Source organism: Diceros bicornis, chromosome 11 (assembly GCF_020826845.1).
Source record: "Diceros bicornis minor isolate mBicDic1 chromosome 11, mDicBic1.mat.cur, whole genome shotgun sequence".
NCBI lineage: Eukaryota > Metazoa > Chordata > Mammalia > Perissodactyla > Rhinocerotidae > Diceros > Diceros bicornis.
In genome coordinates, this window is record NC_080750.1 from 64677346 (window position 1) to 64699392 (window position 22047).

The window sequence follows — 22047 nt, forward strand, 5'->3', positions numbered from 1 at the left end:
TCTAACAAGAAAAAGTTCTTTGTTTCCTATTTCCTTTTCAGCGTAAAACAAAAAGCATACTGAATTCTTTTTTTTTAACCAAAAGTACTTTTGATTTGAGAACCTGAATATTCTTTTGTTAGCAACATATTTATTTATGGAAATAAATATAAATGTGTATTTTAAAGAAAAGTTTTAAAAAATGATCCAGTCTATAGATTTTGGCATTGGTTTCCCACATTTCTTATATTGCTGCTGAGTTATATTTTATATATATGAATTGATAATAGAACATTTTTGATAAAGGAAACTATCACTATGTATATATATATAATATCAACTAGGAAAATGTGTAAATTTAATACCTGGAATTATGAAATAAGGGAGTGATTGTATAACAATAATATGAAAAATTTTAGAGAGAGTGGAATTTTTGAGGGATCTTCCTATTGTATAAAAGTCAGATTAATGTTTTTTTTTTACATCAGTAATAATTGCAAATATTTTCCCTTAGAATGATTGGTAAATATTCATGAAATTTAAGCATAGTTTCAAATTATATAAAAATTTATATTTTATAAGTGCTTTTGTATACTTCTCTATGAAAATTTTATTGAGTTCCCTTCAGAATGTTCCATTTTGGGAGGCACTGTTTTTCTGAGATAAATTTCACTCTATCTGAATTAGTAGAGTTGTGTATAATTTTGTGTGTATCTACTGCTAGATTGTACGGTTTTCTTAATACTGTTTTATAGCAGTGCAAACTAATTTTGAGGTAACAGTAAATAACTCTTTAATAAAGGATTTTGATAAAGAACTTATTCGGTAGAGACAGTATTACTTTCTTTATTCTTTAACTGTTGAGTAGTATTTGTCAATTTACTTTCCAGACGTCTGGAGAGAAAGTGGGCAAACTGAGCTTGGTTGATTTAGCTGGCAGTGAGCGAGCAACGAAGACTGGCGCTGCAGGTGACAGGCTGAAGGAGGGCAGCAATATCAACAAGTAAGGCTTTCAGACGCTTACTTTTATTGCTCTATTGATTTAACAGCCAGATAGGGGAACTCCTGTGGTTATTAAAAGAATAAGATTCTGGACTGATTAAGGTTATAATGAATAAATAGTTTAGAATCTTTTTCAGATATGTATTTTTTTACGTGCCCGAACCTGTTTTATGTTTTGTTGTGATGTCTGATGGGGCTGAGGAGCACAGCCTCAGTCAGGTCAGAGGTTTCTCAAGAGCAGTCCTATTGAGATTGGGGCCTAGTAATTCTTTTTCCTGGGAGGTGGTCCTGTGTATTGTAGGATGTTTAGTGGCATCCCTGGCCTCTGCCCACTAGATGGCAGTAGTATCTGCCCCCTCTCTCCCCCACCCCCAGTTGTGACAACCCAAATTATCTCCATACATAGCCAGTAGCTCTGTCGGGGCATAGTCACCCTTCAGTTGAGAACCACTGGTCTAAGCTATAGAAAAGATCAAAGATAAGTTGTCTGTCAGAGTCCAGCTGTTGATCTTGACCTGGGTGTCACTGTCTGAACAAACAACAACGTGCTAGCCACATCGGGCTTTGTCTTCTATGACTGCTGTGCTTATTGATTCCAAGAAGCTAGGGCTTTATGAGGTAATGTGTTGTTCACCAGTTCCTTCATATGGCTATCTTTTCTACCTCAAGCTAAATTGTTAGCTCCTGTGGGCTATCTTTGTGGCTCCCAGAAGGACATGTAGTGAGATATCAAGTCATCGGTAACCAGCTGGAGATCATAGAACACCCTCATCCAGATGCTATGCTATTATTGAACGGGGATTGATATATATATATATAAATAAAAATTTTTTTGCCTTGTACTGTGTTTTAATTAAGTGTATTATGATTTTGACTTCCTTTTCGTAAAGCTATGAGGTGTTTGTGTTGTTATCTTGACGTAAAGGTTTACAGCTCACATGTTTTATTTACGAAAATGAAAAATAATAATCGAGCTAAGCAATTTTATTGCTTACAGTAGTGTTAGAGAGATATCAGCTTTTAGAGTGTATGTGTTTTTAAACTGAGTAGCAAAATGCTGACAACAGTGCTGTTCTCATGCCAGGTACAAAGGCATCTTGATGTTCAATCTTTGTGCTAAAATGTGACATTTGATATACTCAGTTTTTTATGATTATTATGGTTTGTTGCACCATGCAGGTCCCTCACAACCCTCGGTCTGGTTATCTCAGCCCTAGCAGATCAGAGTGCTGGCAAAAACAAGAATAAATTTGTTCCATATCGTGATTCAGTTCTCACTTGGCTGCTCAAAGTAAGTTTTTTTTTCTTTCCTGGCATACTCTTGGTGGTTGGTGAAAAGTAAGAATAAAGAGTAGAATATTAATCCCTCCCAATTGTCATTTCCTCCATCAGTGTTCAGAATTATAATCATTAGGCTCTTAAATGATAATCATAATTTTAATGGATTAAGCATAGATTTCTTCCTGATTCACCAGAACCTAGAAGCAGTGGGAGTTTCGGGCACACTGAATCGCGTAATTGCCTCTGAGATTTGGGGAAATAGAAAAAAGAGCTAGCGCTAATCTGATAGCTGCGTGAGTCATAGAAAAGGAGCTCCTGCTGTCTTACAGACTCAGCTGGACTGTTCCAGCTTTCTCACAGGTTCCTTTTGTTTGACTGACATTTGGGCTTTGTTTTTCTGTTTGACTTTAAGATTACTCATGATCATTTTAATTTGCTTTCAGCTTCTTAAAGGTGTTGTGTAAGGATACAGAGTAGAGCACATGGTCATTCATTGGTTAATTGATCCCATGTGAATGAGAGAAATAGAAATTAGAAAAAAAAACTGTATGAAGTGCTATGAGGAAAATGTAAAGAAATGCAGGACATTCCTTGTCCTCTAATTGCTCAGAGACTAGTAAGGGAGATAAGATAAGATGTGTACTCAAAATATTACAACGTGAGTTAGTGATTCCACGAGGGAGATATCAATGACATGTAATAGGAGTTTGGTGAAAAGAGAGACTGTTTCCAAGTTTCCTCTTGTCCTGGAGGTGCCCTTTTAGTCTTGGTGAATTGGATATTGGTCTAGGGATTAGAGGATATAAAATCTTGTGACAGTTTAACTCATTATAGAGTGGCCAGCCTGGAACAAAATAGTTTACCTATATAAAATAATAGTCTTTTATTTTTTTAAAATGGAGAAATACTTTTATGAGCCCTGTTTAGTCTTGTGATGGCTCATTTTCTCCTTGATCAAGAATGTGTTGAACACTTGTTACTCATTGTGCTAGGGGTTGAGGATGCAAAGATGAATTAAACACAGGCCCCTAAGTAGCTTACTAGAGGACACAACTTTTGACTCAGTCCGTGACATGTTTAGAGAACTGCATTTGTGAAGGGAGTAGGGTTTTCTCATAGTTTCTACACCGTCAAAGGGTTACTAGTATTCAGTTTTACTTTCTAAAACTCTGCACACCATTTCAATGTGATGTATTGAGTGAAATTTGCCACAGTAGAAAATCAGGTAGATTATTTCCTTTGGTCAAAATGCGGCAAAATTAGAAAATTTTTTTTTTTTTTTTAAGATTTTATTTATTTATTTTTTTCCCCCAAAAGCCCCAGTAGATAGTTGTATGTCATAGCTGCACATCCTTCTAGTTGCTGTATGTGGGACTCGGCCTCAGCATGGCGGGAGAAGCAGTGCCTCAGTGCGCGCCCGGGATCCGAACCCTGGCCGCCAGCAGCGGAGCACGCGCACTTAACCGCCAAGCCACAGGCCGGCCCAAAAAATTAGAAATTTTTAAAACAAAAGGATAAACAAACACAATTTGATAATTAAAAACCGTTCTAAATAACTCTTGAGTTAAAGAGATATTACAGAACATTTCACTACCAAGGAAATAATTGTACTGGTCTTCATGTGTCAGTAATTAACCTTGAAATCTCATTTGTTTAATTTCCAGAAGAAATCTCAATAAGATACTTATTTCTTCTTCAACCTTTCCACAGAAATATTTCCTGATCATTCATGATTGTTCCCTGGATATGCCTGGTTTAAAAGAATATTTATTGTCCTGTTGTTTCAATGTTGCTACTTCAGTCCATTTAAACCAACAATAGGAACTATCTTTTGTTAAATAAATTGACGTAGTTAAAATGGCCTAGGTAATTATTGAGTGGCCATTCTATAGGCTGGAGGCCAGGAGAACTTGTTTTAGGAAAATCAGGTACTGGGCTCAGTGCTTCATATACATTATCTCATTTACTTCTTGGGAGGTAAATGGTGGTGTGCCCATTTCATAGGTGAGGTAACGCATGCAGAACTAGTAAATGGCAGAAATAAGATTGGAATCCAGGGGTGGCTTCGCTGCCCATCTTCTTTTGCCCAGGCTGTGCTCTTATCAGAGGTTACTTTTCATTAGAAGGAGACACACCTGACTTTTCCCAGACATTGATATAAACTGTTGAAAATACTTAAGTTGAGGAACAAAACCATACACTTTTTAAAAAAGCTGACTATATCTTCGGTTTAGTAAAATTACGTTGTAATTGTAACTTCTGTGTGTTAATTCTTGGGTTAAAGAAATGAATAGTTTCCTTGGTTTTTGTCATATTTTTTCCTTAAAAATGATATGACCTTGTTGATCGTGTTTGGCTTTTGCAGGAAGATCATAAGTAGGGGCATTTTTGCAAAACATATTTGGGGGTTTAAACTGTTTTCCCCAAGGCCTCTTGGAATCCATTGAGACGCAAATCATCTCTTTTGAGGTGACTTTTATGTTCCTGTTGCTTTTTCCTTCTTTAATTCTTAGTCTAATTCTCCCTGATCCTTGTTCGACTTGGTATATGTTTTTAGTATTCTCCAACATAACTTTCATCGAACTCATGAAATTGCTCATCCTCTGTAAGATTTGTAATTTTTTTAAATTAATTTTTTCTTGAGGTAACATTGGTTTTTATAAATTTCAGGTGTGTATCATTATATTTTGACTTCTCTGTAGACTACAGTCATGTTCACCACCAAAAGTGTAGTTGCCGTCTGTCACGGTACATATGTGCCCTTTTACCGCTTGCACTCTCCACCCTTCCCCTTTGGTAACCACCAATCTATTCTCTTGTCTATGTGTTTGTTTGTTGTTGTTTTTATCTTCCACATATGAGTGAAATCATATGGTATTTGGCTTACTGCATCTAACTTATTTCGCTTAGCATAATACCCTCAAGATCCATCCATGTTGTCGCAAATGGCAAGATTTCATCTCTTTTTGTAGTATTCTATTGTATATATAACACATCTTCTTTATCCATTTATCTGTTGATGGGCATTTAGGTTGTTTCCAAGCCTTGTCTACTGTGAATTATTCTGCAGTGAACATAGGGGTGCCTATGTCTTTTTGAATTAGGATTTTTTGTGTTCTTTGGGTAAATATCCAGAAGTGGAATAGCTGGATCATATGGTAGTTCTGTTTTTAATATTTTGAGGAATCTGTTTTCCATAGTGGCTATACCAGTTTGCATTCCTACCAGCAGTGTACAAGGGTTCCCTTTTTCCCACATCCTCTCCAACAGTTGTTATTTCTTGTCTTTTTAATAAAAGCCATTCTGATGGGTGTGAGGTAATATCTCATTGTGGTTTTGATTTGCATTTCCCTAATAATTAGTGATGTTGAACATCTTTTCATCTGCCTGTTGGCCATCTGTATATCTTCTTTGGAAAAATGTCTGTTCAGATCCTCTGCCCATTTTTTAATTGGGTTGTTTGTTTTTCTGTTGTTAAGTTGAATGAGTTCTTTATATATTTTGGATATTAACTCCTTATCAGATAGATGATTTGCAGATATTTTCTCCCAATTGGCAGGTTGTCTTTTTGTTTTGTTAGTAGTTTCCTTTGCTACGCAGAAGCTTTTTAGTCTGATGTGGTCCCATTTCTTTATTTTTTCTTTTGTTTCCCTTGCCTGAGGAGACATATTCAAAAAGATACTGCTAAGACTGATGTCAAAGAGCATACTGCCTATGTTTTCTTCTAGGTGTTTTATTGTTTCAGGTTTTACATTCAAGTGTTTAATCCATTTTGAGTTAATTTTTGTGTATGGTGTGAGATAGTGGTCTACTTTCATGTTTTTGGATGTGGTTGTCCAGTTTTCTCAGCACCCTTTTTAAAGAGACTTTCTTTTCTCCATTGTATGTTCTTGGTTCCTTTGTCAAAAATTAGCTGTTCATAGATGTGTGGGTTTATTTCTGGGCTCTGAATTCTGTTCCATTGGTCTGTTTGTCTGTTTTTCTGCCAGTACTATGCTGTTTTGATTATTATAGCTGTGTAGTATGTTTTGAAATCAGAGAGTGTGAACCTCCAGCTTTGTTCTTTTTCCTCAGGGTTGTTTTGGCTATTCAGGGTCTTTTGTTGTTCCATATAAATTTTAGGATTCTTTGTTCTATTTCCATGAAAAATATCCTTGGGACTTTGATAGGAATTGCATTGAATCTGTAGATTGCTTTAGATAATATGGACATTTTAACTATGTTAATTCTTCCAATCCATGAGCATGGAATATCTTTCCATTTCTTTGTGTCTTCTTCCATTTCTTTCAACAATGTCTTAAAGTTTTCAGTGTATAGGTCTTCCACCTCCTTGGTTAAATTTCTTCCTAGGTATTTTATTTCTTTTCCAAGTTTTTTTTGCATTGTATTTGCATTGTAATTATGTTGTGCTCTTGATGTTTACAACATCTGAGAGTGAGAGAAACTAACTACACTTGGTGATTCCATGGGGGATAGATGTGAGTGCTCTTCTGTCAGGGAGGGTTCAGTGGTTACTCCTTTGGTAAGTGGTCAGTGGAGAAACATTTTGTATTAAGGTGATTTTTGCTTCTCCATGTAACCTTGTAAATATGAGTCTCTTATCATTGAGTAACTTCTGGTAATGAATCCTCCGATAATGAATATCTTTTGAATTCCTCCACTTTTTTCCATTCTTACTGCCACTTACCTAATGAAAGTGACTTTCATCTCTCGTCTGGATGATTGAAACATCTCCCTTGAGCTTTCTTAGTCCATTCCATTCTTTACAGTTAGGTTGCAATATCTTTCTAAATTAATACTGTTCTGAAACTTAAATCTCTTCAGTAATTCTCCAGAGGCCCTTATGATGAAGTCCAGATTCTTTAATGCCTTGTGACTTACTAGGCCCTTTGTAATCTGAACCCTCCCTCCTTCTCACTGTTCATCTTTTGCTCTTGCTATTATAAATTCTAGCTAAGTGATGAGTGCTCTTACTTCTAGGACTTTATTCTTACTCTGTTTGGAACATTCTTCTTCCTCTCTTCAATCTCTCCTCCTGTTTTCTTCCCCCTTCCCCTTTACCTGGGTGATGCTTATTTATCTTTAGGTCTCAAATGTCACTTTCTCTGGGAGTCTCCCCTAACCTTTCAAGACTGGGCTTTCTGCTCTTTCTCTGTTTTCCCAGACCATATTGTATTTATCCCTACTTTAGTTATTATCATATAGTATTTGCTCACCAGCCTCACCCTCAAGATAGTAAACTCCATGAAGAGTTGAATGCATGAATAATTTCAGCTCTGCTCTGAACTAGCAGTATAACCTTTGGTAAGTCTGTCAGTCTTCCTGGGTCTCACTTTCTCATCTGTAAAATGAAATAATTTGATTAGATGACTTCAAAGAGTTCTTTCAGCTTAAAAAATTCTGACTTCCAAAATTAAATTTCTTTTCTGTGTCCATTTAATTTGCCATTGCTACATTTGAAACAAAGCTCATCTGATTTGCCTAATTAAACAATTAAAGAGTAAACTAGAAGCTTTATACTTTCTCCTTAAATGAGTGCCAGTTCTTTTGTTGCTGTTTCCTTTTTGCTGATGGCATGAGGCCATTTTTGAATATAAGCATATTGTTGCTCATGCACAAGGGCTTTTCAAATATCAAATATTTGTTGTTTGCCAGGTTTCCTTTTCTCAGCACAAATTGAAGCACAATGTGCATGCTTTTTTCCTTTGGTAGTCATTGTTACAATTCGCCTTTTACCCAATAGCATTTGCTGTTCATGTGGGCTGGCAGAATGCAGTAGTTCTTGAAGGGCAGCACCCCACCACAGTGTTGCTAGTGAACTGAGTTGCAATCTGAGATGTCCTTCCTGTGGTCTTTATATATAACATTGGCATTTCATTAATGTGCATGGGATGATTCTAGACATTTTCCTGGAAGTTGCCAAAGCTTGGTGCCAACAATGTGAGATCAGTGTCTAGAAGTGAAGAGTGAAGCAAGCAATCATCAGGCCTCACAGAAATTGCTTTTGCTTCCAAAAGCCCAAATTACTTGTATTTCCTTCCTTTTCGTGTATTAAAGTGTATTTTCTTCAAAGATATAATGATCTTAGCTGGATTTTCTGTGGAAAACCAAATTTTCAGTAATGGATGAATAAGTGGACACATTGTCTGTGATTATATTGAATTGTTAGAAATGCCTAGGGAATTATTTTGTTTCTGACACTAGGACAAAATAATTTGGAAAGGTGTCAGGTTCACCTTACTTATTCCTCAGGTCTGAGCTCTCGCTATGTTGGCAGGTGTTATTTTGTTACTGTGTTACTGTGGGTAGTTGTGGGGGAGTGGAAGTCATGTTGCACTGGAACGCAGAAGACAACTGGAGTAGAATGTTTTCGTTTTACTAGTTCTGGATCTTTAGGCGGGATATTCAACCACCTTTGTCAGAATAAACCTCTGTTTTTTCATCAGTAAAATAGGGATACTAATAATGTAATTCACAAAAGTCTGAGGACTAAGTAAAGTTTGTGCACAAAGACTGTGTAAATCAGAAATTGCTTGAACAAATTTTAGATACGTTGCTATTGGAAAAACTTTGTATCTTCAAGAGTAAGAATTTTATGTTGGTTAATGCCACTCAAAGGTAGAGTTGGCTTTCTTGTGATCTAATGAATTCCCCAATACTGGCCTGTTTGAATATTCTCTCTAATGTTGAGAATCTATAGTTCAGTGATATTCTATTACTGAAAGATGGTATTGAATCTGGTCTTTTGCTTAATTCTTCTCATCCTGGGATGATATATTAGTAGTTACCTATTGCAATGTAACAGATGACCCCCAACACATAATAGCTGGAAACAACAGTCATTTATCGTCTCACAGTTTCTATGGGTCAGGATTCTGGGTGCAGCTTAACTAAATGGTTCTGGCTGGGGTCTCTCATGTGGCTGCAATCAGTGTCATCTGGGGGTGCAGTCATCGCAAGGCTTGACTGGAGTTGAATCTGCTCACCTAAATTATTGTCAGCAGGCTTCAGAAGATCTACTTCCAAACTCCTGTGAATGAAGCCACCTCACTCAGGGCAGTGATTTCTCCCCAGAGCAAGAGAAAACACCTACCACAGAAGCCACAGTCTTTTTATAATCTAATCTCAGAAGTGGCAGGCTGTCACCTCCTCTGTGTTCTATTGGTTAGAGGCAAGTCAGCAAGTCCTGCCCACCAAGGGAGGGGGATGATGCGTTGGTGCCAGCTTGGAGGCTGCAAGCTTGCCTGCCGCAGATGGATTACTTACACATTTGAATGGTGAAGTGGAGTTGGTAGACTTGATTTCCCAAGTGTAGTTTTGTAATTCTGAGTTATATATAGTCATTTTTAATGTTCTCAAGTGAGAAAGTAGTTTTTTCAGTTTGTTGGAGCCCATTTCACTATACTTACCAGTTTTAGTATTGTGAAGATGAGTATCTTTCTTTGAGCTATAGAAGTGATTGTGTAGAACACGAAGCCTATTTTAGTTGTTTTTGAAAGGCTATCAGAGGGAATAAAATGAAGTACCTTCAGCATATCTTTTGTTTTCTAAGACTGTAATTGTACCTTATGTTTTAAAAAATTTAGCTTGTTACTTGTTACAAGCTTGATAGCTTGTAACAGCAATACTTTCTGAGCCATTATTCAGGCTTCACAGAGATTCCAAGTACATGGCATTATGGAGTAGATTGTAGGTAATCAGTCTTTGATTAGATAACAGATAATATCATGATTGTTCAGTTCCTCTAAGGAAGATTTTGTAGGCATTTAAGAAATCATCCTTTTTTATTCTGAGTGGTCTGCTGACGTATGGTATCCTATTGCCTGTTAAAAAAGGATAAATTGGCATACAATTAACTTCTATTAAACTGAAATAAATGTAGGTTTCATTGTGTTTCCCTGTTTTTTCTCAAAAACCAAAGCTCCCTTTTGCAGAAAAGTACCTTGGCAGAGAAGAAGAAGCCTGGGCCTGGAAGTCAGTATACCTGTATTTTAGTCCCAGCTTTGTCCTTAAATATGTGTTTGACCTTGAGACATTATCTCACCATTTCTGACTTCAAATTTCTCATATGGTGTTTTCTTCCAACTTTAAAATGCTGCTCAATTTCTTTTCTCCTCTAGGACAGTCTTGGGGGTAACAGCAAGACAGCCATGGTAGCTACTGTGAGTCCAGCAGCTGATAACTATGACGAAACCCTCTCAACTCTGCGGTATGCAGATCGCGCGAAGAACATTGTGAACCACGCTGTGGTGAATGAGGATCCTAATGCACGAATTATCCGAGATCTCCGGGAAGAAGTAGAAAAACTCCGAGAGCAGCTAACCAAAGCAGAGGTATAACGCACAGCTGAGCAGTGCTGCATGGGTCTGTGAAAACCTAGTAAAGCTAGATCTTGAATTTTCTTCCCCTTAGCCGTAAGTGATGAGTATTCCACTTAGGATTTTTGAATTTCCTATAGGAAGAGAAATTTAAGATGAGTCATAAATAAAGGAAGACAGATGGATTGTCGTAGTTGAAATTTAGAGAGTTTTTTCAGGTGTTAAAGGATTGAATAGGAAGAGAGAATAAAAGGAGTTGATAAAATGTTTCTTTCCACAGTATAGGTGTCAGAGAAGAGGTATAATAGAATAAGGAAGAGAAAGAGAGAGACACTTGCAAGAAAATGTATATAATTTAATTTTATTGCAGAAAATGGTGGAGAGTGGGCATAGAATGGATGGGTCTGGGAGAGGAATCAGATTTTTGTTGTATCATTTGTTCACTGGTTGAAGTCAGAATGGAAATCTTAAGCAGGTCTTACACACCTTAATATTCTAGTTTTTCTGTGTTGTGGCTTAGTTATGTTTGTAGAAAAAAATAATTTTATAGCAGAAGTACCCATCTGTTGAATGGTACTCTATTTCCACTGTCCTTAGTACATTCTATAATGTACGGTGTTTGTGTTCCATTACTGAATTTGAAACCTGCCCAATTCTAACCTACAACCAAATGCTCATCCTCTTGTCAAAAGTGGAATCAAATATCAGATTCAGGATCTCTGGTTTATTGAACATTTCTGTTCCCACAATTTCCCAGCGCTGTGGCACTCTTTTCTGGGGTTGGGACCATAGTGCTCTTCTTTCTCATAACCTGTTTTCTGGTATTAAATTGGTATAATATATGATCTTGATCACATTTTTGCCTGTTGAAGTTTATCCTGTTTTTACAGGAATAATTTTACAGTTCATCAAGATTTTTTAAAATTTTCTTTGTGTGTTCCTGGTATTAACGAGGCAATCCAGTTTGCAACATGTCTGAATTTAGTCTGTATGTACTTGAATAAATACCTGAAGTCATCAGTAAAGGCTAGAATGAATCATGTGTATGAGTCCAGATATATGACCTATTGGGATTTAAAAAATAAACCCTTGATAGCTTGAACTTTCTGTCTCCTTAAATCATTAGTAATTAGATCTTCGCAATAACAATAGGTTGGAGGAAACGGCAATAGTTGTCTTCCTTTCAAGCCCACCTTGGGTGACTGAATGACTTTGTGGGACCCACACAGTCTGGAGGCTGTGCATCAGTGAGTCAATGTTATGTCTCAAGTGGATCAGAGACCTCAGTGAGCTGTAGAGCTGAGAGGAGGCCGATTGTTACTTGTCCTTCTGAATTTAGCGAATGCTTTTTTCAGGGCATCCTAAGGATATTTCATGAAATAAACATTTTGCTTGTAGGCAATGAAATCTCCAGAGCTAAAAGACCGGCTGGAAGAATCAGAGAAGCTAATCCAGGAAATGACTGTGACCTGGGAGGAGAAATTAAGGAAAACTGAAGAGATTGCACAGGTTCGTGCTTCCTGATTAAAGAGGAGAGCCTTGTAGCAGTTTGCGCAGTGCGACTCAGATGGCGTTTCTGGTTCCTTTTTGATTTTTAGCTTTGAAGATGGCAAATCTAGCGTCATTCATAAAAATCTAGATCCAGGAGTCTATACTTTACTTTATAAAGTTAATTTGAAGGATAAAATTACATAATTACAATTAATTGATTATTATGTAGGAAATACTTTTTCATAAAATTTTTTTTAATGAAATATAACTACTTTCTAGCCTCTGGCTCTGAATACCCAATTCTGTTAAGTGCTTTGCAGACCTAAGGAACATGTCCAAACTACAAAATTATTATTAGTAGATATTAGGCTATGAACTTCTTGCTTCTATATGACAACTCAGTAAAAGTAATATGAAATACTTGAGGTGACTGTCTCTCATTTTTAGAATACTTAATATAGAGTTGTGAAATTTTAGGGTGGGAACATTAGCATTTGGAGAAAATCCTAAAATGTCTAAGTGTCTGTGTAGTAAAAAAGTCACTCTATGGCTTTCCTGTTAGAGGGTTATTCAACCTCTGTTTTAGAAATATGGTAATGTACATCTTAGCACTCCATCAAGCAGTCTTTCATGATTGGACAACTCTAATAGTAGCTATTTAATCAAATCTTTTTTTATTTCGTTTCTGCTCATTGGCCCAGGTTTATTCTTCCAAAGCTAAGAGAATAAGTGTCCCACTTGTATGTAGTAACTAATAATAACAATAATAGCCAACATGTATTAGGTATCCTTATGTATTGGGCCCTATGCTAAGCACTTGTATTTTTTAATTTTATTTATTTATAATTTATTTTTTTGAGGAAGATTGATCCTGAGCTAACATCCATTGCCAATCTTCCTCCTTTTTTCCTTTTTTTTCTTCCCAAAGCCCCAGTAGATAGTTGTATGTCATAGTTATACATCCTTCTAGTTGCTCTCTGTGGGACGCCACCTCAGCATGGCTTGATGAGTGATGTGTAGGTCCGCATCCAGGATCCGAACCAGTGAACCCCGGGCTGCTGAAGTGGAGCACGAGAACTTAACCACTATGCTGCCAGACCGGCCCCAGCGCTTTTAAATATAGTATTTTATTTAATCTTCCCAACAGCCCTACAAGACCAGCCCTCTTGTTAGCCAGATATTTCAAGTCACCTCTGCTTCTTCCCCTCTTCTAAAGTTAAAAATCTCTAGTATTTTCAGCTGTTCCTTGTATTAGGAAAATACATAGAACTTGCTACTTCTTTTGTCACCCAGTAAATTCCATCTTTAAATGTGCTGTCCAGAATCAATCTATACATCAGATGTTGTAGGACAGTACTATGATTATGTAGTATAAAGTGGATGTTATATTTATATTAGTGCTGACTAGGATTTAAGTCACTTTTTAAAACATTTCTTATTATAGTCATTTTCAAAAGAGATAAAAATAAGAGAAAAGTATATCAAATCCACATGTACCATCACCCGGTTTCATTAAAGACCCACATATGCCCAATCTTGTTTATCTGATCCCTGCACTGGGTTATTTTAAAGCATATTCCTCAAATTACAGAGAAGAGAATACACCAGAATATAAATTTTGCTTCTCATTACATATTTCGCTTTTGTTTTTCATGTATTATAAGTCAGTCTAGTAATTGTTCAATTTGGAACTAATTTGTGTGAGCGTTTTGAGCTCCTCCAAGACTAAAACATTGACTTTGAAATGCTGTTGTGCTTGGGTTGCTTTGCTGATACAAAGCAGGACAGATCTAAATGAGATGCAGTGCTAGGGAAGCTTATCTTTCGCGTCTTTCCTTACCTAAGCGTTCTCTCGCTCTCTCGGGTGTCCCTTTGCAGGACTGTGCCTGATTTTGTCCAACGCCTCATTCAACATCTTGTTTTTCTCGGCCCCCAGGCTTCAGTGCTGCTGAGCTTTCTTCTCTTCTCCACTGCAGAAGACCTGGTCTGTTGATCATTGACGGCTTTCCAATACAGACTAGCATTTTCCAAAATGGATTACTGGCAGTGTAGCCACAGGTTGTTAAGAAGTCTTCTGGGAAAAAAATGGTCCTTGGTCAGATAACTTTGGGAAAATCTGGGTAAACTAAGTTAAATCAGTTTCTTTTTTGAAGGACTTTTTACATCATTTTTGGAGAGCTAGGCTCTGCACAAGTCCTTTGTGCTCTGTGTCATCTTGCTGTGGTATGCCAGCCCTCTCAGATCGTCCCTGCTATTAATTCCTATGGAAACTATCTGTAGCCATTTGACCCTAAATCATGCAATACTTTACTAATTCAGTTTTTTGTGTATACTCTTATTACCTAATGAATTTGGAAGGTTCTCAAGAAAAAAGCCGTATCTTTTAGTTTTTTAAATTGTGTGCTCAATAATATTTTTGAGTAAACAAACAGAACTCAAACTGACTAATTTCTAAGCCCAGTGCCATATCTCTGATACCAAATTGTCTCTTATTTTCATCTTTTATATTCTCACTAGGAAATGCACACCTAAGTGAAATGAAAACCTTGAGCTAGATCAGGGGTCAGCAAACTGTGCCCTTGGGGAAAACCTGGTCTGCCACTTCTTTTCATAAATAAAGTTTTGTGAGAACACAGCCATGCTCATTTGTTTGTGTATTATTTATGACTTCATTGGCAGAGATGAATAGCTATGACAGAGACCATAGGGCCCAGAATGACTGAAATATTTACTATCTGACATTTTACAGAAAAAGTTAACCAACCTCTGATATCAGAAGCAATATTTAGTGGTATCAGTAAACATTGCTATGTTTTGTCCTACTTTTTTATTGTACGAACTGATTCCTAGATGTTGCGAACTTTTGTAGATTTTTAGATGACTAAAAGCTTCAGAGTTTTTGGTGGCAGATGTAACGATGAATTGACAGTTTTCTGCCATTGTTATCTTTTTTGGTTTAGACAAAAATTTTGTGGTGTTTTTTATCATTATAAAATCTCAAATGACAGGAAAATACATAAGAATAAGTATAAAACAATAGTTTACTATACTGATAATTTAGAGAATTATTCATTTATATTCCTGCCCCTGGTATAGATTTGCTAAATGACCTTGGACAAACCTATATTCAGTAACATTCCATATTCAATAATCAATATTGAGTAAAAGTCAGAAAATCATTATTGGGGAGTATAGGAGTAGTTGGGAATAAGATTAGTAAGTTTGGCTATCCTGTAGAGGGCTTTAAATTTCAAACTAAGATTTTTAGATTTCACCAGTAGGAGCTAGAAAGATTTTAATTTATTAATTTATCTTTTAGAACATTATTAATTTATCTTTTAAAATATGTATTTACTATATGTTATATACTATTTAAGTATATCCTGGCTGTTTTACATACATTATCTCATTTAAGTCCTGTCTTTTCCCTTACTCTGAGTGGCTTTACGTTTGTTAATTCATATATTCTTTTTTAGGCTTAACTTTGCTTCTGTACAATTAAAATTTTGCCGCTAGATGACAATAACCAGATTTCTTCTAAATCTTTTAATTATTTCCATAGTGAGAATTAATAGAGTCATAATAGGAATAAAGTAGAAGAAACTATTGTATTACAAAAGTAGTATTTACTTATAGAAAATATAGAAAGATTATTATGAAGAAAATTTTACTGTAATTCAATCATCCAGAGAAAACTATTGTTAATATCTTTGCAGTTTCTTTCAAGTTTTTCTGGTACACAAATTGATATACTAATTTCTACCCTACATTTTTCTTTAAATATTAGTTCATGAGCATCTACCCATGTCATTTGTAGTTTCCAAAAAAAGAAGAAAAGATGTTTTTATAGAGAAATGTTTCTTCTCATTATTGGAATAATTCTTTAATTATCTACTAAAATTCCTACATAAAAGAGCCTTCCCTTGGAAGGGACTACACAAAATATATTAGAATTGCTTTCCTCATTTTAGGAACATGGTTCTTTATCAAAGATAATAATTTCTTAGAACTGCGTGCTGAAAACTCTAATGTCTAGTGCTAAACTACTCAAAAAGAGTAGTTTGAATGAAAGAACCCCAAAATGTTTTTTGTTAGAAGAGAAACTTAATTGAAAGACCCAGAACCAAAATGTCCCCTTCCCTCCTTTTGTGGTAGTATACTTTTAGGTGAGATGTATTGACCAGGTTGCAGTGGCCTATCAAGTAGGATGGTATGCCTAGAAATAGCAAAATTCTGAGGCTGTAATTTAATTATGCTGTAAAGTTACTGTGTGGCGCTAGTTAAATGACTTAGCTTGTCTTGTCTTTCCTTAGAATCAAAGGTCCTTGGTGGCTGTGACTCATTACTACTTGCTATTTATGCATAGTCAAAGACACTCTACTCTGCTCCAATTCATATATGCCCTAATTAGAGAGCATTGGTTGCAGGATTCACATCTATCTCCCTATATGCATATGTTCATATATTATATGGATTCAGAGACAGGTAGGCACAAAAGAGAAAGGTTCATATTCTTATGAAAATAGTACTCGAATGCATATGCGAGTTTCATTTTGATAAATTCTCAACACTGACATTTTGAGTGCTCGTTGCTCATATGCACTGTGCTAGGTGCTAGGAACACACAGTGGACAGATGGGATCCATGCCCTTACAGAGAAATGGTCAAGTAAACACTTATCAAGTACGAGAACAAGTATGCTCCAGACAGAAAGAAGAGTGTAAAATCCCTTAAGCTAAAGAGAGGATTCTTGACGCTTTCAGGGACCTGGAAGATGTTCCATGTACCTGTAGTACAGGCTTTGAGAGTGGAGTGACACGACTTGAAGATGGAGAGTAAATGGGCCAGATTGAAGGGCCAGTTGAGGGAGTTTGGTCTTTAGCCTGGCTGGGGAGTCACTGAGGATGTCAAGCAGCAGAGTGTGTTGAAAACTTGGCTTTTTAGAAAGATCACAGTTGAGTAAAACACTTACATTTGTTCTGTTATACAAAATTAAATGAGAAAGATGAATTCTAGATGTTAGATATTTTCACGAATGGAAATTGAGAACTCAGTAGTATACTTGGTTGCTATTTGTAATGGCTTTATTTTTCAAAATAAAAAAGTTTTAATTAGCAAAATAAAACATGTAGTTTGGAAAGAGAAAAAATGCAATAATCTTTAATACTATGTCCTAAGATAACATATTTGAATTATACAGTTATTTAATAATTATTCCAGCGTAAGACCTTTTATATCTCGCTGCCTTAATAGGTGTGGAATTAATACTTCTCTAATAATTTACAGGAACGACAGAAACAGCTGGAGAGTCTTGGAATATCTCTTCAATCTTCTGGAATTAAAGTTGGGGATGATAAGTGTTTCCTTGTTAATCTGAATGCTGATCCAGCTCTGAATGAACTTCTTGTTTACTATTTAAAGGTGAAGTAATAGGCTTTGCTACTATTTCCTGCCATGAAATAGAACAGTATTTCCCACTGTTTTTTTTAAACTTGGAGAACTGCACTCAAAAATAATGAGGTAGTAAATTGTTTTTATTTGTGTAAGCCGGAGGGTAGAAAAATCTTGGGTTTCTGGGATCAGTTTCTCTTTTTAGTTTTTGAGTGAAGTCATTCAACCTAGTGATTTAAAAAACGATATTCTGATATTGTTTCCAGTAAATTAAGTAGCTTAGCTATTATTATTTAATGTGATTTATACCAAGGAGTTAAGTAGATAACTTTAAAGTTTAAAGAATGACTTTTAAAAGTAAATGCTTCGTTAGTAGACTAAAGCTTTTGTGATTTATATGAAGCACACCTTTTTGTGAGTGGTTCATTAGCTTATAAGAGGAAATGTTTAAAGGAAGTTATGTACTTAGGACCACTTGATATGAAATTTGTGTTTCCAGTAATTCTTAGGAAAATTAAAAAATTTGGATTATCAACTTATAAAAAAAGAGGTCACTTAGAGACTGAGAGGATCAGAGTATGGAACAGAAAAAAATAAAATACTGATATACATTGAAACCTGTAAGTCATGGGACGTATCAGGAAGAGACAACTTTAGAATGAGCATGAATCCTGAGACACCACATAAATTATGTGGAGCTCGCCAAAATTGACGTTGTGAAGCTCAGAGCATAAATGAATTATATAATGGACTATATGACTCTAACATGCAGTTAATAAATATTAGGAGGAAATTTTTTCCCCCTCATAATACAGGAACTCTCTGTGTGGGTTTTACTAAAGTGACTAAGAAAGTAAAAATAATGAGCTAGTCAAGTTGGAAGCAGCTTTAAAATTAGAGAGTTGTGTCATTTCATTTCTAAAGAGACTGAAGAGTTCATGACACACTGGCTAGTTCTCAGTTTTTATCAGAGATATCCTGGGATAATTGCTTTGTGTTATTTTGATAAAGCCCCTTTATTAATATCTTACACCATGTTTTATCACACTGTGGGTTAAATCGTGTCTTTGGTACATATGGTCATGTGTGCACTGTAGGTATTGTGGTACAGTGGGAGCAGCACTGGAGTGGGAGAGGGTGACCTGTGTTCTAGTCCAGTACCACAACTTTATTTATTTATTTTGTGAGGAAGATCAGCCCTGAGCTAACATCCATGCTAATCCTCCTCTTTTTGCTGAGGAAGACTGGCTCTGAGCTAACATCTATTGCCAATCCTCCTCCTTTTTTTCCCCAAAGCCCCAGTGGATAGTTGTATGTCATAGTTGCACATCCTTCTAATTGCTGTATGTGGGACGCGACCTCAGCATGGCCGGAGAAGCGGTGCGTCGGTGCGCGCCCGGGATCCAAACCCAGGGCGCCAGTAGCGGAGCGCGCGCACTTAACCGCTAAGCCACGGGGCCGGCCCGTCCAGTACCACAACTTAACAGACGTTTGATCTGAAGTCCTTTGCCCCCTCCAGTCTATAGTTTCTTCCTCTATAAATGAAAGTTTTCTCCTCATAGGTTCATAGGAACTCACAGGTTCCTATGAAGATTAAATGAGATTTGATATATGGAAGCACTTTATAAACAAAAGCACTATATAAATATAAAGTATTCCACATATCATTTTCTCATTTGATACTCTGTGTGATAACTTAATATGTATATTATCCTTGTATATTGAAAAAAATGATGTATTATCATATCACTTACTGTACTTCTAAACAATGTTGGCAGCATTTTGGGTTAGAATTTCAGCTGTAGATATTCATATGCTTTAGGAGAGATGCAATATTAGAATGGGACTTAAATATTCTACCCTTTTTATTTCTCAGAACTATGAGTTCATTTTCTTTTTGATGTGATGAAGTTCAAATTGGGACACACAAACACATACACCCAACAAGAAAACAACCTGATTTATATCTGTTTCTTAACTGAAAAATTAAACAAAGAAACTATTTAAAGACTTTTGGAGAGTACTCCAAATATTTCTGATTGCCTTGTGTGGAGGTGTTGGGATTCTGTTTCAGACCGTGTGGTCAACCCTGTGTTGGCAGAGTTTGAGGCAGTGTTGATTTCTTCACTGCCCAAGCTAACCCCACGACAAAAAGTATATTCATGACAAAGCACATTCAAAAGGATGGTCTCGGTCCAAGAACAGTTTTTGCTTCGGTAAAGCGATACCATGATGTGGGATGGAGGAATTTGGAGGCTGAGCGTTTTTTATTTCTTTGCTTTCAAATTCTCAAGTCAGTTTAGATGCTGGGCAGATGACTTCACATCTCTGGGTGACTTTTATCACCCCATCTGTAAAATGAGGGCACTGGATTAAATGATCTCTAATGTTCTTTCTAGTTCCAAATTGTATGGTTCTCTTCCAGAACAGAATCCTCCATTTATTTGTTCTGTCTTGAACTGGCAGAGGCAAGGTGTTGTGGCCAAACCATAGATAGAGCATAATTCACAAGATAATTTTGTATTTAATTTCCATATACAGGCAGTCCTTGCTTTGCATGGTTCTAACATACACGAATTCCAGTTACCACGATTTAGTAAATGATGTTGACACTGCTGCTGTTTGTGAGATTCTAGATACACAGCCAGAGGAACTTAGTGAAGGTCAGTTTATCAATATAAATAATGAAAGTGGTTGTGATGATAAGAATGAAGATGTCTCAAAGAGAGTGACACCAGAAAACACTTCACATTAAGGGAACTCTTTGGAGATCCTTTGAAACATTGAAAGCATAAAAGGTATGAAATGGTAGAATCTTAGAAAGAGGTATGACAGTTTGCCAAGGCATGGAAAATATGCTCACTCCGTATTGTAAGTTATACGTTGAGAAGAAGGCAAGCGCTATTCAAATTACTCTCGATAAGCTTTTAACGAAGAAATAAAATGCTTTAAATTTCAGTGTTTCTAATGTTCTAAATTATAGTGTACTAAATGAATATCAGTTTTACTATTTTTTGATTTCCCTATACATTATAACAGTAAGAGAATTCTTAATGTTTTTACAGGCTATTTTAAAGGTCACAGAATAATTGCAATTTTTCTCATTGATTATTAAGATCTCTTTGCAAAGTTATTTTTACAGTCCCACACTCTCGTGCAAAGCAAGGACTGCCTGCAGTTCTGAGGTAGACTTGGAGATTTATACCAGCATGAGCCAAGCTTCTAGAGGGAGGAGCTGTGCCCCTCACTTTAAAAACATTATGCTAGTAATATACCGTTTTTTCCTAAAAAGTTTTATGAAGACTTATTAGAAAAAGAAGGGGTGGATTAGCGCGCAAATTCTAACACCGAGAGATGACCACACTTAATAGTTAATATTTTTATTTCTGTCTTCTGGGTCTATTCCTATATGTATGTGTATAGCTTTATACTGATACGTATTTTTAAATTACAGAAGTAGGATCATAGTATGATTGATTCTAATCACCTCTTTGAATTATCCACCAGATCTTTCAGGAGAGCTTTTCCGCTTATGTAGTTCTGGATCTACTTTTTTCACAAGTCAGCTACTAATGGCTAAGGAAACAGGGGTGATTCTGAAGGATTTGGGACAAATTATACATATACACACTTGGTAAGAATTTGTACCAGGGATTCAGCAACAGCTTCAAAGCACATGTCGATCCTATAGTATAGCTCCCATTGAGAGTAAACTGCCTGTTGTCATCTTTGCCAGTAATTAGTCACCGAGTGAGGTGGTCAGAATGGCAGGGGCGGCAGCCGCTCTGTTTATGGAGCCGTGGGCTAGGCTTCAGGGAGCCCAAGATGAGTAAGACGCAGTTGTGGCACGTTACAAGTTCCTGGTTGGCAGAAGTTTGGCTCATCTAGTGTAGTATTGGAATTTGTAAAAGACCGAAGGATACCTTTCTTTCCTTCTTCACCTCCATTCCAGAAAAGCTGTCTTCAGAGTCTTGGTTCTGTCAAGCTAGGGTGACTTCTTGACTAAAGAATTTTGATTATTTAGATATGTAAAGAGTAACAAATACTTTTCTGCTTATTGTCCCTGGTCCTCAGTTACCTTTTCCTTCAGAAGTTGTCTGATAAGGCTGAGGGGCTACACAGACTATACTAATATGCTGCTTTTCTTGCTTGTAGGATAGGAAAAGCCACCCTGTGAAATATGGCACTAATGAATACGTCCTGTCTCTGTCCGTCTTCCCCTACTCCCTCCTTCTCTTTCTCTCTCTCTCTTTCTCTCTTTTTGAGGACTTAGTTGATCAAAGTGAGATTCTCAAAAGAGCTACATAAATAGTTGATTTATAAAGGAAGCAGGCATAGTAAATTCATAGAATAGTTAACTAATCATCTTCAGTGAAATTAAATTTAAATGGATGAAGAAAGGTTAAAAGGCCATTCCTATCCTTTGATTATTTCTGAGATTTTAAAATATAGTATTTTATATTTGCTAAAGTTTTCCCTAAAACTAGTATACTTTAGAGTCATTATACCCATAGATCACATAGAGACTGAAAAGCTATCCCTGATTATCTTATTTTGATTACTTTGTTCTTTCATAGCATTTAGT

At 36.3% G+C, this 22047-nt stretch overlaps 1 protein-coding gene across 3 annotated transcripts in view; it reads left to right on the forward strand.

Moving 5' to 3' along the window:
- Positions 1-22047, forward strand: part of KIF13B (kinesin family member 13B) — a 196265-nt gene that overhangs the window by 77424 nt on the left and 96794 nt on the right. For all 3 annotated transcript variants that reach the window (XM_058550417.1, XM_058550415.1, XM_058550416.1), the window contains 5 exons: positions 870-982; positions 2161-2272; positions 10383-10595; positions 11979-12089; positions 17358-17492. In XM_058550417.1, the coding sequence (XP_058406400.1) occupies positions 870-982; positions 2161-2272; positions 10383-10595; positions 11979-12089; positions 17358-17492 (684 nt within the window). The remainder of the gene's footprint in view (positions 1-869; positions 983-2160; positions 2273-10382; positions 10596-11978; positions 12090-17357; positions 17493-22047) is intronic.